General features: G+C 38.2%; 1 protein-coding gene across 1 annotated transcript; it reads left to right on the plus strand.

The window, feature by feature from the left end:
- Positions 1 to 286: 286 nt before the first annotated feature.
- On the plus strand, positions 287 to 15,509 carry st3gal5 (ST3 beta-galactoside alpha-2,3-sialyltransferase 5). Its single transcript, XM_062425576.1, has 8 exons — positions 287 to 400; positions 2,440 to 2,556; positions 6,651 to 6,771; positions 8,839 to 9,048; positions 10,347 to 10,474; positions 10,724 to 10,913; positions 12,926 to 13,084; positions 14,523 to 15,509. The coding sequence occupies exons 1-8, from the start codon at positions 393 to 395 to the stop codon at positions 14,778 to 14,780; spliced, it is 1,191 nt and encodes a 396-aa protein (XP_062281560.1). The 5' UTR covers positions 287 to 392; the 3' UTR covers positions 14,781 to 15,509.
- The last annotated feature ends 1,101 nt before the right edge of the window (positions 15,510 to 16,610 follow it).

Below are 16,610 nucleotides of genomic sequence, written 5' to 3' on the forward strand. Positions count from 1 at the left end.
AAACTGGCAGACTCCTCCTATAACTCTTATCAATCCCCACCAGATGTTGTATGACACACTCCCTGGCCTCTATCCCAAATCCCCACATGCCAACTAAACAAGTGGGTGTGTCATGTAATCAGGTAGATACTGGATGTGTACCTTCATTGCAGCAGCTGGAAATACTTGGCTGAAATAGAGCAGCCAGAGGGGCTTTTCTGAACGTCTCGCGAGATTGTAACATTTCGAGAGTCTTACCCCCACGGTTTCTTAAAACGCCTGAGCGATTCTACTGAGAGACTGTGAGCCGAGGCTGGAGGAATGACGCTGGGATAGAGAGCTGAGAATTACATTTTTTTTTTAAAAGGAGACTATTCTGTCCGAGCATCCGTTATGGAGAAATATTGGTATTCATGGAAAGGTAAGTCACTAAGCCATTAAATAAGGTATGATAATGAATTGTTGAACCAATAGTATCAAGGTTAAAGCAGTGTTTCCACGGTAACTGAGTTTATGGTCCGCTAAACAAATACAAGCTAACGGCTAACGGTCACTGTCCGAGTCGCTGTAAACGGCTTCACCTAATAAAAAAAAAAGGACTAACGGTTGCTACCATGGTTACTACTGTTCATTATTGTTACTGCGTTGTTGTATTAGGACAGAGCTTTCCCTGCTTTGGGTTAGCCTGTTGTTAAACTGGTGATAGCTCCCCCCAAAAAATCCCCCAAATCAACCCAAAACTGGTACCGTCTGCTTGCTGTGGAGAAGAGGAAGAAAATGTTCAAATCCGTAAGAGTGAAAGGAAAATGCTTCATTTTCTTCTGGAGTCTTCAGAACACTGCAGAGGCGTTTTAACTTCCTATGGCCGTGTTAATGTGTGTGTCTGTCTATCTTATCTATTGGTGGTTTGTGTCTTCAGAAGAATAGATTAATTATTGAACAGTTACGACCTTAATCTAAAGACACTGTTACTATTCCATTTTGTTATGGTACAATAGGGAATGTGCTTTTTCTTACTAATAAAGTGAGAGAAGTTTAACTTAATAAACAGCTTCTACACAGCGACATATTTCCCTCAGAAACGGGGCGTTGAAGCTGACTGCTCCGTCTGTAGATAACAAGATGGAAATGTTTCATATTAGTTAAATGTCGTTGCAGTGAATTATAAAATGTAGCAACAATGTATTTGTGTCGAATGACCCCTGTCTCTATAATTATTGTTATTATTACTATTCGATCAATTTTATAGATGTATTAACATAAATGACACTGACACACAAGGTTTAGTTTATTTGAACCGCTTCTTAACAATGTGTGTAGAACCCGATATATACAGATCAGATCATACTGGCTTATATACGTTTATGTTGTCTGATATGCACCGATATTTACTGTTTTATATGGACAGCATTTTATATATAATTGATTTATATAATTTATATAATTTAAGTTTACATGTTGTATTTATAGGTTATAAAATATTATATATATAAATATAATATTAATATTATTTCCGTTCTGTTTTTTTTTAATTTAAAGTATTTTTAATTATAACCTTCCGAGTCAATTTTACTGTTGCAGTGAATTGATGTCATTTAATAGAATAAAGTTTATTATAAATTGTAAAATATCATGCCTCCATGTAATGTGTTTAATATCCACATTTGAGGGATCTATGCAAAAATTAGCATTTATGTATAATACTGTATATATATATGTATATATATATATATATATATATATATATATATATATATATATATATATATATATATATCATCAGCTGATATATGCATATCAGAATGTTTTTACTCTCTATTATCAGTATTTGTCAGACCTTACTTTTTTGTTTTATCAACAATTTTAGTTTTAACAATGCCTAAGAATATATACCCAGGGTTCCCACTGTCATGAAATTCCTGGAAAAGTTATGAAATTAGAAAAACAGTTTTCCAGGCCTGGAAATAGTTTGGAATTAGGTGAATGTTTTGGAAAAGTTTTGAATTAAGGATATATAGATAACGATATAAGATAGGCTGCATGAACATGGACCCCCCACTTTTATCCATCAATTTCTATTTTTTAGCTTTTTAATATTTTCTAATTTGGGATCTGGGGCCAAACTCTTCCTCTGGAAGTAATTATAAAATGTACCCATCATTTTTCTCACAGTGTAGTCAGATCAAAGTGTCAAAACACCTGTTAAAAGGCACCAGAATACAGGAAATGACATATACTCTGTTAAAAATGTTCTGTTACTGTGCCCTATAGTCACTATGTGGGCCTACCTTTGTGGAATACTTATGGAAAAGTTTTAAAAATTCAATGATAAAAATGTGTGGGAACCCTGTATACTACTCATATATATTATGAGTAACACCACATATTGTTCTCTAATGTGTATAATAATTATGAACTCACATCTGTATTGGCTGTACCTGACTTCCCTTCCTTGTCTAGTGCAAGACCCCTAAGAGTCAGAGGGCTTCAGGCTTCAGCAGAGAAACCAGAAGAGTTCTCAGAATCCAGAGAGAGCGGGGACAACATGAGGCTACCTAAACGCTTGGGAGCACACAGGTAACATTCACATAACACAAGCACAATGACTCTTACTGTTCTCTGCCTACCTGGAGAACAGCCGGATCATTCAAAACCACAGCCAGTGTGTTTATGTCAAGATAACATTGTTTAGTCTGCTTACAGTCCAGCTGCTTTTCAATCACCTTTTATGAAAGCTGTGTAACATCTAAAAAGGGAAGTTGACAAGAGTTCACACTCTATCTAGTATATAAATAATTATGACTTTTGCATTCAGTTCCTCATCTGTATCCATCAGCTGTATTCTTCTAAAGTGAACTCTGAAAGGTCAAGATGAAACAAGAGCACAGTCATGCTCGTCTTTGTCACACTACACCAAAGTGATTATCAGCTAGCATCTCAGTCTGAAAGAAGGGAGAGATCTCTCCTGATATCACCACCTGTTCCTGGTGGACTGTGTCCACTCATCAGCACGACCAATAAGAAAAGGCATCCTGTCCATCATTATAACAAAAACTAAAAAAGCATCAACATGTCAATATATCCTAAAACACACACACACACACACACACACACACACACACACACAAACGAGCTCTCTTCTTGCATTACGAACAGCCATTCATAATTAAACAGCAGTGAATAATTCAAAGATCAATTTCTTAGCCAGCCCACCTTTTATTATTTTGGTGGAGCGCAGTTGTAAATAATGCACAGGCGACGCGCTCCACTGCACATTTTTGTACTCTTGTAATGATGTCACTACAACTGTAACTAACCTGACTCAGCTATTTTTTTTATCCTGGTCATCTGGAACCGCATAGAAGAATCTGCTTGTGCTTTTGTGGTCATGTAGCAGTCAGACATTATCACGTCACAAGAGAGTGAACTTGGTAGGAAGAGGAATGCTGGTGAACAACCAGCGTGTAGCATGTGTAGGACAGTCGAGTATGTAGTATATAAGTTTCTATTTTTCTTGAACTAAAATGAGTTGGACACCCCTGATCTAACTGATTGTGTTAGCCTGGCTCAGGTGGAGAGACTTCTTTCTGGGGTCTGTTCAGGATTTTTTTTAAAGCATTTTACTGTAGTTTTATAAAGTTTTTGCCTTTTTCCTCCCTGTTGTGTACAAAGTCCGCAGTTTCATCTTAATGCCTGTTTCTTCATGTAAAGCCGTTGTTACACAAACACACTTTAACCTGCCTTACAGCCATGAGCATATTGCATCACAACACTATCTAAATATTTTCCCTGTAAGACTTACCCAACAGATATGCTGCAGGACGTTTGAGCTGGTGCATTCTTTGCATTTTTCTGTAGTTTCTGACTGTCCGTGCACGCTCACCTCCTCCCACATCTCGTCCCCCTCGCTGTCGTTTTCATCGTTAAACTTTATTTTTTTACCTTTGAAAGGCTGCTGAGGAAACATCCTCGTTTACAATGGTGTCGAGAAACAACAACAACAATGCAGAACAATATTAGGTAGGTAAGTGGAAGAAAATATAAAGATGTAAGTGAAGCTGAAAACATTTACAGTCAATTAAAACAAGGCCTTTGAATAGCTGTATTGGCTTTCAGTCCACACTAAGGGATGAAATAAAGGGTTGCAGTGTCTGTAGTAAGCCTTTATAGTTATTTTATGATCTCAGTGCAGCTTGCAGTCTGTATACTGTGCTAGACTGCAAACACAGTGTTTCCTAGGTGGGCAGTTTGTGTTGCGCGAGAGCATTTGAATAACTGTTGGATCTTGATGAGGGCTGTGGTTTTTCCTTTAAAAAAGCGACCGAACTGACTGACTGCTAATTCAGATTGAGATTCATTTTATTCTTTGTCCCAAAAGGGCACTTAGTTTGAAGCAGGAATACAGAAAAAAAAACACAGATCACACAACAGATTAAAACACAACAACAAAATGAATTGATTGGAATTAAAAACAGGAATTTATAAAAGAAAAACTAATAAATACGAATCAATAATAAATATGTTCAAGCCAGGGACGGGGGGGACTAGGATGGACATGGACTATCTCCCTCTGTAAAGTGCATTCAGTGCTTGGATGGAAAGAGGGATAAAGGAAATTTTGTACCGCTGTTTAAAAGCTATGGGAGTGCTGAAGATGGTAAAAGCGTATACTCTCCATGCAGAGGGAGACTTTTGTCTTGATAAATGCTAATTGCTTTGTTTAACACCTGCTTGTTATAAAATGCTACAAGACTGCTAAACTCCACTCCCACTATCTTGTTGGCCATCTTCACAATCTTTGACAGTGCATTCTTATCTCTAATGGGAAGATTTCCATACCAGCAAATTACAGAAAATGTCAAAGCTGACTCAATAAAAGCTCTATAAAACTAAGTCATAAGTGATTTGTCCACTTGGAACTTGGAGAGTCTCCTGAGTGCAGAGAGTCTCTGATGTCATCTCTTACACACAGAGGATGTTCAAATCGAACTTTAGCTGATTATCAATGGATGGTATTAAATGCTGATGAGAAATCAACAAAGAGTAACCTAGCATGATTCTCACTCTTTTCAAGATGTTTATAGAGAATATTTAGAAGGGTTATTGTGGCATCTTGCACTCCCCTCTTGGCCCTATAGGCAAACTCAAAGGGATCTAAGAGGGGTTCCACTTTGGCCAAAGCTCTACTTCAATAAGTTTCTCAAAAGATTTTGCGACAAGGGAGGTCAGGGCAACAGGTCTTAGGTCATTAAGGGTTTTGGGGTGACTGACCTTGGCAACAGGCACTACTACAGACTGCTTCCATAACAGCGGCACTCTCTGCAGGAAGAGTGAGAGACAGAATATATAGTAAAAAATGGGGCCTAATTGTTCTGCAGTGAGTCAGATTTATAGCTGGAGAGTTCTAGCTTACTCCTTTCATGTACCTTGCCCCCAGCAATGGTCTTTATACTGTCCCAAGCTGAGCCCAGGTTGTTCATCCTGAGCTGTGATTCTAATTTGTCTTTATATTTAATTTTACCTGCCCTAATTTCTCTTTTAATGTCCTTCTGAAGGTTGTGCAACACCTGCAAATTACCTGCCTTAAAAGCTATTTTCTTTTTATACAGAAGACTCTTAAAGGACTTAGAGACCCAGGGTTTACTACTTGGATATACCTTAAAAACCTTAGTTGGAACAACAGTGTCCTCACAGTATGAGACCCTGCTACTAATAACATCAGTGAGTTCATCAATATCAGAGCAAGTGTCCTTAAACATGTTCCAGTCTGTGGAATCCAGGCAGCCCTGGAGAGACAAGCAAGCCTCCTCTGACCAGTCTTTAGCATGCACAGTCTGTACCTTACCCCTCTTAAGGGCCGTGGAATATGAGGGGGTGAGGTGCACACAGTTAGTCATTTCCTTCTACTTAAGGTGCAGAGAAGCAGATATACCCTTATTGGGTAATATTTGCCCCAGCACACCAGCCAGAACATGTATGGAGTTGAGAGGATTAAATACGCCCTTCTTCTGGGACAGCCTCAGATTTACACCGTCATTACACTCAATATTAAGCCTAAATAAATACCTCTGCTTAAGACATCTTCAGTCTGACTCTCAGATTTCCACAGCAAAGACTCTCCTCCTCTGACTTCTAACTGTATTGCTCAACTCGTCCTCTAAGCAGGATTTACTGTATCTTACGCCATATTAAGTCTTCTAACATCAGCAGGCATCGATGCAGAGCAGCTTGTCACTGTTTTTAATAGCTCACGCATGAATATTTTATATATATATATATTGAACCCCTGCAAGCTTCACAGGGAGCAGCAGGGTAACAAACATCTCCCTCTTTCACAGTGTGGTTTGACTAACACAGGCGCCCTTCCTCTTCTGAGAGTCATTAAGTCAGAGGAAGGTGGCATTGTAACATGTACCAGTTCCTCCTCCAGGAAACGCATACCAAGATTTACTCTACCTCTCATGAACATTTTGGCAGTAAAACACACACAGAAATGATACCTGATATACCAACTGATACTTATTTGTAACTTGAGAGTGAAAAAGTTATTTCTCACACCCTAACAGAAATAAACCTTTGCTTCTCTCTTTTCTGTGCCTGTCTGCCCCCCCCCCCCCTCTCTCTCTCTACATCTTGTGTGTGTGTGTGTGTGTGTGTGTGTGTGCTTGCAGACGTGTGTTAGTATGTGGTGGCATTTTAGGTTTTCTGGTGCTGGCCATGGTTTCTCTGGCGCAGTTAGGGGCAGAGAAAAGCTCACCCGTGGAGTGGCATGTGGACGCCGAACATAAAAAGGTCAGTATTGAGAAGCGAGAGTTTGGCCAACGGCCACGCAGATTTTTTCTAGTTAGACCCAGATGCCGATAATAGGATAGAAACAAGGAAACAGAAAAGAGAACATAAAATCCATGTCAAAATCTATGAGTCTTTACAGCCACTGTTGCAAAGACGGACCTTTTTTCTTTTTTCTTTTTTTGTCTCCCCTTGATGTGAAACCAATGTTGCAACACTATAATTGAAAGGTTTCATTTCTCATTTCCTGCCAAGATGATATATGTCTTGTGATTTTGTGCAGCTCTTGTGCAAAGCCACCAGTTTCCTCTAAGTAGGTATCACAGCACCATCATATTACTGGTTTTGTTGCCCCGAAATGAATAATCCATCCCCTCCAAATTAAAACATTCCCTCTAATTGATAAGGTAGCTGCACAATAATGGGCGCTTGTGGCTTGTGTGGTGAGTTTGGGGGGGGCACTGAGAGTTTTAGCATGTGTGTTACAGTGGCTAATGCAGTGATAGGAGAGCGAATAGGAGCATTTCTACATTTATTCCCTGTGGTGGCACTACTTCAAATAAAGGGCAATATGCTTTGTCATGTTAAGGGTATAGCAAAAACAGAAAGAGCATCAATAAAAAGAATAATAAGTAAGCACACAAGCAATAAAAAAACAACAGTAGTAAAGAAATATATGCAAGAATTATTACAAGCAAACAAATAAAATTTGCAGCCTCACATACCATCTACTCAGGTTACCACAGGGTGAGCCCGACTGATTTCCACTTTTTTTTATTACTGCTGACAATCACAATGACTGGTCATACACACAAAGCCATGAGGGAACCACATTATACTGCATGTCATGTACTATAGCAGAGTTTTATCTTTCCTACATCAACTCGACAGAGCATTGACTCGCTGCTTTAGTGCAGCTAATGATGCACACCTGTTGTTACTGTAAACAATTTATCAGATGATTCACACACCATTACAAAACTGACTTGACTCAAAAACCTGCTTTTCATTATTGGTTTAACACGACTGTTAAAGGAAGTGGATTGAAATGATGAACCAGGGCTTTTGACACTGTTGACTTCTGTTGGACTTTAACCGTATTTTACGAGATAACAGATGGCAGGAGGATGATTTGTAGATGGTGTTCCTTTTTAGTCAATAACAACACCCGCAGCTACAGATGCAAGCACAACAGGCTTAAAGCACGGATTTTCATGAAACACAGAATTAAATAAATCGACTATATGAACTGCAATTAAATAAGAATAGGTAAATATTTATTTAAGTCATACATTCTCTTATATGCTCTACTGTCAGACTTTTTAGGTTAAGTTTTTAGCTTGTTAGATTCCTGTTGACTCATTCTTGGATCAGACTTTGCTCAATGAAAATGAAAATGTAGGTATAATAATAATAATGATAGCTGAAGTATTTTGGCTTATTAAGTCACATAAGGGAAAGATAAACATGTTTCTTTATATTCAGTGAAGTGAGCTATTGGGAAGAAAGATGCTTTGGTATTGAAACCAGTTGTGCGTAATGAAGTTTTTCCTGGAATGTTCTGGAAAGCTGACGTACTTCTCCTCCACAGTGGAACATTAACGTCACAAATAGTTGCACCCGCTTTGACACTGTTCACTTCAGTTTGTTTTTTTAAGTGGATGCCGGTAATGACACATCTCTGCAGGCTGGGCCTTTATAAGCTACAAAAAAACCCAACACACACTGCCTTTTTAGTTTTGACCCCATCCTGTTTCAATCTGAGTCACATTTCTAACCGTACATTTCCGTAATCTAACCGATGGTCTGTGGCCAGGCTCTGCAGCCCTGCACTGGGCGCTGCCGACAGCTCTTTATGCTACTGATTTTTAAAATGCAACCCTAAATCCCAGCATTTACACAACACCATCTGTTGTAATGAAGCTGCATGGATCATAGGTACTCTACCGCTACGCCCACATGTTTGTGTACTTAGATTGCTATCAGTACATATTCAGATTGTAATTATATTGCCAGTATCATTAGAGCCTTTAGTACATGTTGTTTACGTGACCTCTGTTTTACTTGCAGCGAGTGCATGAACATGTACGCAGAGTTCTGACGGGTCAGTGTCATCCAGGCAGCACCAGGCAGAGTCTGATGGCTCGACTCCCCACCTCAAGTCACCTGACTCAGCCTTTCCTATGGAGGGACGTGCCACTTACTGAGGACCTCTTTCAGTACCCGCCCCCCTTTGGCTTCAAAGGTCTGCAGGGCAAAGTAGAGAACCTGCTCAAGCAGGTGAATACAACATCTTCATATCCGTCACTCTGTTTATTTCTATCTAATCTATGCAGTATTTGATCATTAACTACGGGCTCATGGTGTGTTCCTGGCTGTGTGAAATTACCAAACACACCTAAAGCTTTGAGTGTCCCGAAGTAGCCTGATCGTTATCTACAGCTGCGTCTGCCACATACCGCTATTCCGGTTAAAGTTATGTTTTCACTGCACACACAAATGCCAAGATGAGGTTAGTGGGCAGTGTTTCTGTGGCAGGAGCAGACGTGTTGCAGAACAACAGAAACCTGAAAGACAAGTGGCAAGCAACCTTTAGAACATTCAAAGGTTTTATTGTGCACATGCAGTTTGATATGGAATCATTACTGTCTTACCAATCACTATGTTGATGAAGATTTCTGCATTTACAATAACTTACTAGTACAATTTTACTACTCCAAATTTCTATCATATATATTCTTTATTTAAGCAGGTAGACGTCTCACTGAGATTAACATCTCTTTTGTCAGATGCGATGACATCATATATCATGAAAGCATTTATTATACAATGATATAATTATAGATTATGGAGGCTGGATGTTAACAATACATTCAAGATATCTTCAGTTAAGTTTTTACTAGTATTTCTATTTCAACCAATGATATTTTCAGATTTACATATATATATGTATATATATATGTATATCTCAAGATAGTTTAGAAATACTTTTTGCATATCTTGTATTTGTAGTTATTAATACACTTTTAGACACCTAGAAGTGACTTTGGTTTCCAGGTGTCAGAGCTGACTTTAACCACATTTAAATAAGTTGTTCCAAACAGCTGTGTGCAGCTGCACAGACAATAAAGTGAAGCTCTTAAGGTTGAGCAGCGAAGTCCAAAGAATAGTCCACAAAGAATAATTGGAACTTTATACATAAGAAACAAAAATCTTCTCTCTTTTTTAGATGAGATTTTTTTTTTATCACAGTACAAACAAAGATATGAGAAACAGCACACGATATTTGGAGGAAGAATTAACACGACAACATTTCAACCCAAGTGTCCTTTTATTATTGAAGAATACATGCTAAGAGATATAGACCAGCTGTGCTGTGTGTCCTGAGGGCTGGACTAACAGCAGTCAAACAAACCTGTCTGACATGACTGAGTAAATATTGAAGCATCTAACTGATGTTGTTGCAGCCCATAAAACATGCATGAATATTTTCAACCAGTAAAAGAAAAACTTAACAGCTGAAAAGATGAATAACTCACACTTTTCAGAGCTTGAACTTGAATTTTTTCCTTTAAAAGCTGCCGGACTCTGCAGCCCAAATGGAAAAATCAAAAGAATGTCGACGCTGTGTGGTGATGGGAAATGGAGGCATTCTCAAAGGCCTGGAGCTGGGCCAGCTGATCGACAAATTTGACATCATCATAAGGTAAAAAAAATGTACTGAATTAATTTGTTTCTTTTTGGAAAGCTCTACTCTGGTACATTAAAATAGTGTTGCTAGGAAACAGCTCGATTCCAAGTTTTTCCTGTCAGTTGCCGATAGAAACGATTAACATGAACTCATTTATAATGTAAAATTACTAATCCAGGTATAACAATGCATTTATTCTTATCTGTACATAACCAAAAAACACTTTTAAGTCAATGACTGTGTGTGTATGTGTTTCTCATCCAGGTTAAACAGCGGTCCTCTGGGAGAGTTCAGTGTTGATGTTGGGAACCGGACCAGCATCAGGATGAGTTACCCAGAGGGAACGCCGCTCCAATGGGTTGACACAGACTCACAGACTCTGTTCGTAGCCGTGGTGCATAAAGGCGGAGACATCAGCTGGACGTCAGCGATGATCAACAAGCACAACACTGTGGTGGGTAGTGGTGCGGTGTGTGTGTGTGTGTGTGTGTGTGTGTGTGTGTGTGTGAGTATTGTATGTTGACTGTACATTCAATTCTGCACAACGACTTATATTCACTAGGGATGTCACGATTCTCCAAATCCTCGATTCGATTTTATTTTCGATTTTAAGGTCACGATTTGATTCGATCTGATTCTCAATCCTTTTTTTTGGGTCCTTTTAGCACAGATACCATTTTTAGACTAGTCATGAGTGATATAATCTCCATCAGTTGTTTGCAATTTACCACACTAAAGCCTTACTGTCAAAATTAAATAATTTATGAACAATATAATGTAACAATAACTTTGTTTCAGTAGTCAATTAGAAACTTGCTGTAAAAAATAGAATCATGTAGTGACCCTTTTGTAACTGCAGTGTGCACTCTTCATATTAGATGATATTAAAATTCACAATAAAACAAAAACTGAATTAAAACAGCTTAATGTCCATAAACATCACTGAACAATGAAATGTCATAACTGTCCTAACAGTAGCATCTCTGGTGCTACAAATACCCCTATAGCGCTAGTTATGCTTTAGTGCAGACATCCCAACTCTCCCAGAAGTTCCGGGAGTGTCCCGGATATTGATAGCGGCTCCCTGACGCCCGCAAATGAGATACAATCTCCCAGAATCTGCAGCGGGCAAAAGTGTGCTGTAGAGAGTGTCTGTGCGCCCACGTGTGTGTTTGTGTGACTATCAATGCAGCACGTGTTAGAGCAAAGCGTCCTGATAGCTCTGTGTTGCTGCTTATTAGACCTTTTTTTTTTTGCATTAAAAGATAAAGGCAGAAACTTTTTGTAATGTCTGTGAAGTCAGTATAAGTCAGGTTTGACTCGATCGGGCAACAAATGGGCGATAAAGGAAGCAAGCAAAGCAGAAAAGAGTCATCTTTAAAAAGAGAAACACAATTAGAAAATGAACGGTGATTAAGAAACTCACCTGAATTTGAACAAAGTGTCAAACATTATAAAACACATGGAATTGAAAGGAACTAAAGTATGGGTTTTTTTTTCATTTCTTGTAGCTGGAGTTTTCACGTTTACAAATAGAAGAGCTTTCGAAACCAGCATGCAGCTGATAGCAGATGTGGTTAACAAGCATTATACTACACTACTCACAACCCCCTGTTCAGTCTTCTCTAAACACTCTAAGTCTTTTCAAAGTATGACAATTATATTATTTATGAAATAGGTGTAATTAAACCGGCTTCCTGGGTATGAAAGGAGCCTAGGCCTGTCACAATAATTACATTACCGACTTATCGTACAATAACGTAATTTTATCAACATCATCATGTCTATACATGGACATGACCATGATCATTTATTGCCACACATTAGCAGCTAAGAAGCTATTCATGTCATATTGGCTAAGCAAGCAGTGTCTGCTTTAACAGAAGCATACTGCCCACTCTCCAATCCCCCTTCCCTCCCCTTGCATTATTTTGCTAGTATATTATCATTATGCCAGTGGTGTTAAATGGTCTTCATATGACGATAATATTGTCGCGATAATTTCTGAGACAATATATTGTCCAACAAAAGTTGTTATAGTGACAGGCCTAAGAGTGACATGATAGAATGTATAAAATACAAGGTGCCACAATTTGTGGAAAGGGGGATAGAGAGAGTGAACATCAGATTGTTCTTACAGGCACTTTGGCTGAGTCAGAAAAATCTGTTTTATTCATTTCAAAATGTTTGTTACCAACATTGATGAAGTAATCTCACGTGATTTAGAAATGATTGCCAATATTTGTTTTACTCAAATAGTATATGGCCAAATGAATCAGCAAACATTTCTATGTCACAACACCCCCAACTTCTACTGTCTTTAATCTGCCTGTCATCACCGAATAGTTTTGCGTAACCAAGCCTCAAAAACTGTCTCCAGCTTTGACAAAGGATAATTCATGATGGAAAAAAAAAACCTGTTAGTACTAGCCTGTCATGATGACACATCTGCTCTTTGTGTTGCAGCCTCTGTGGGATAGGCTGTTCTTCTGGCAGAAGGTTCCCGATCAAATTCCTCTCGAGCCTGAAAGATTCAGACTCCTCAATCCGCACGTCATTAGAGAGACGGCACTGGACCTGCTGAAATACCTTCCACCAACACAACGACTGCTGGGCTGGGACAAGGTGAGAGACACTTCCCAAAAGAGGAAGTGAGCCTGCATGTCTTGTCTGCCTGTGTTCTCATAACCAAAACACCCACAGCTCACATGACATATGTTGAGCAATACTAAATAAACACAAAGGTATTTTTGACAGTTGTGGTCAAAAGAAAAGTCAACTAAATACTGAGTCCCATTGTTCTCATATCTGCCTGGTTATAAACTGCCTCTGCATGTTTATTCCTATTTTAGTCTTATCTTATCTTAACTTATCACATTTATTTATGTAACAGTTGGTTGCTTACTACATGTGCCTGTTTATAGTTCGATATTTGAAATAGTCATAAACTTTGTATTCATTGTGTTAGCTACCTCTGTGTACAGTTACTGTAGACAACAGTCTGACAAGCAAAGACGTCTCCTCATGTCCAAATAAAATAAACTTTATGAACTTTAATAAGAAACATAAAGATACATGTTGCTAATTGAATTTAATACGGTATAAATATTATATATTGTATATTAACTGTATATTCTCAGTGTCAAACTAATCTGGTCACAGGGTGCTCTTTAGATAATCATGGAAATATATGAAAATGATATGTAAATTAAGACATACTACAATCTCTGTGGCTGGAACCATTTGTTTTAAAACATCCTTTTTTGACAGGGAGCAGGTGTCTTTCTGTATCTGTAGACAAAACACTGCTCTCTGTATCAGATAAGTGACTTCAAACACGTGTTTCCCATCAAAAGCAGCTGTTCACACTTTGCTGCGTAGAAGTGGCTCCACCTTGTGTTTGGTTTTGTTTACTGCAACCACCACAACCATTCACATTGTCGTGATATTGTATCAGTTACTGTCTCTACTTCATACAGTATATCTAATTCTTGGCCTTTTAGAATGCTAATTTAAACAATCAGCAACACACCATTTAAAGTGACTAATCATCTACATCAAGCTTGAAACCTGCTGTGAGGTATTTTCTCATTTTTTAAAATGATCGTCACCTTTAATGACTCAGCATCCTGTGCTAAATTAGAAGATCTGTTGAGGTCACATGACAACAAAGAGGATGAAATGGACAGCACAGTTAAACATTTTTTAAAAGTTTTTAATAAAGAAAAAGTTTGAACTTGTTTAAAATGAAGTATACACTTATGTAAATAATATACACAATGATATATATTGGGATCATTGTGGGAATGTTGGGTCTCTTTAAATTAAAATAAAGAGTACAGTCTAGAACTGCTCTATGTGAAAAGTGCCTTGAGATGACTTCTGTTGTGATTTGGCGCTATATAAATAAAGATTGATTGATTGAGATTGAATAACTAATACAAATATTGAAATAAATAGGACTATTATTAATAGCTTTCTGAAGGAACTTGATGACTAACGGCTATTAGTAATAATAAGGAAACTATTAATGCATAGTTTTGTTGCTTGTCTCTTTCTACAGAATGTGCCGACCCTGGGCGTCTCCGCACTGAATCTCGCCAGTCTGCTGTGCGACGAGGTCAGCCTGGCAGGCTTCGGCTACAACCTCTCCCAGCAGGGGGCGCCTCTGCACTACTACGACCACCTGACCATGAGCGCCATGTGGCGTCAGAAAATGCACGACGTGGACAGAGAGACCCAGCTCCTGCAAAACCTTGTCAAAGACGGAACCATCAGTGACCTGACTGGAGGGATTCACTGCTCCTTCTGCCACAGCTGACCTCCACACAACTCCACATTTATCCATAAAGCACTTCCTTTTTCTTTGCTTTACAGTGCTGCCTAAGGACTGAACAGATGCTGCACACAAAATATGATGTTAAACATGCTTTCTGAGAGCAAAGGGCTACCAGCATGTGATATAAAAAGATGGCAGAAAGAAACTTGAAGCAAAGACTTAAAAAAAAGTAATATTTTTAATACTTGCCACAAAGTGCTTCTTTGCAGGACACAAAAGCAGAACGCAAACCTTGTAGTCTCTCAGTATTGAAGTCGTCCTGTTATCACAGAAGTTACATCCACATCACCTGTAGACTCTGCAACCAACCAATGAAATGCTTTTCTCATTCCTCTATTGCCGCGTCCATCTGGAAAATCTCATCTTGAATTATTGTAATCCATATAAGGACTACAGACATGTTTTACTCCAGATAGCCATCATGTTGCAGCTATTTCAAACATCAACAAGAAGTCTGGACCCCAAACAGCAACTTGGCTGCTTCGGTTTCTAGTACAGTGTCGTCTCACTGGATATAAACTGACAAGCTAAAGGACAGAGCCTTCGATCAACATGCGTCAAAATGCATTTTTCAAGAATACTATTTATTTATTTATTCTTAACACTGGAACAAATAGATTTGTACGGAAAGTTCGAGATGCCTTGTGAGACGGTTTTGGAGCAAGCTTCAAAATATGTGAAGCGTATTAAAGTATAATTCTATGTATAAAAGATGTTTGTTTGTGTTATGCCTGCAGGATATTGTATTGATATGGACTACAGTATTCATCAGCAGGTCTATATTATTTCCTCACAGTTTTACAATAACTTGTTTTAGTTCTGTCTGTGGTTTTAGTCGTAGCATTTTGATGCTGATTCAGAAAATTCCATTTGAAAAAACCCCAAAACAGTATCCACACCATTTAATTCTTGGCTGGTCTGGGAACCATAATGCACCATAATGCACCGATGACCAATGTTATTTATGTATTGTGCATTGTTGTTTGTTTAATTTTCATTGTCAGTAAAGTAGTTCATAACATTCCCCCCCCCCCCCACACACATACACAGGTGTTTGGTTACTTTGGAAATATTCATGTTCTTTTACCTTTTTTTGAGTGGAAGCTTTATATTTCATCTATTTCCAGTTGTTAAAACATATTGTTCTTCCAGTGACCTTCATTTCCAGGAATGTAGTCAGTTCTTGTGTGTTTTCATTCAAACTGACATCAAGCTAAAGGAAAGCAAAGCCAATGTGAAGATGAATTCCAGTCATATACTCAGTTCAATGTTAAGTTCTCAGATGAAGTATTCCTGTTTTAACTGGACACATTGGTTCGTTTGTTTGAATAATAGAAAGACATTAATGCAGCTTTCTTAATGAATCACATGATGTGTTTAAGAACATCACAGAAACTTAAAGAGACGTTATTGTTGTCATGAAGTTTCCTTTTCCACCACGTCTTATCAGTCTTAAGTTATTGCACTGTTGAATCTTATTATAAATGGAATGTACATATAATGGCAATAAAAATTAGTACATTATTACAAATTGTTCAGTTTTCGTGGGGGTTTTGCATGTGAATGAGTATTCCTTCATCATTTCTATGTTGTGTCTTTGTTTTTGGTAATTATGTGATTGTTTTTTGTCACTCATGAAGATTGATTATATTTCTGTTAATGTGAGCAGTTGTTTAAAAAATAAAGGAGTCATTTTATTTCTTTATATTTGAAGTTAAATGTGCCATAGAAATGAATGTACTTTCAGTGCAACAGACTGCAAACCGCTCAGGACACTCAGGTTAGATATTACTGATTACTGCTCCTTCACAG

Source organism: Scomber scombrus, chromosome 9 (assembly GCF_963691925.1).
Source record: "Scomber scombrus chromosome 9, fScoSco1.1, whole genome shotgun sequence".
Classification (NCBI taxonomy): domain Eukaryota; kingdom Metazoa; phylum Chordata; class Actinopteri; order Scombriformes; family Scombridae; genus Scomber; species Scomber scombrus.

Excerpts from the sequence above, each read along its gene's own strand:
- st3gal5 (XM_062425576.1), top strand. Across the intron at positions 6,772-8,838 it reads TGGACGCCGAACATAAAAAG|CGAGTGCATGAACATGTACG; the intron begins GTCAGTATTGAG and ends TTTTACTTGCAG. Across the intron at positions 10,475-10,723 it reads AAATTTGACATCATCATAAG|GTTAAACAGCGGTCCTCTGG; the intron begins GTAAAAAAAATG and ends TTTCTCATCCAG.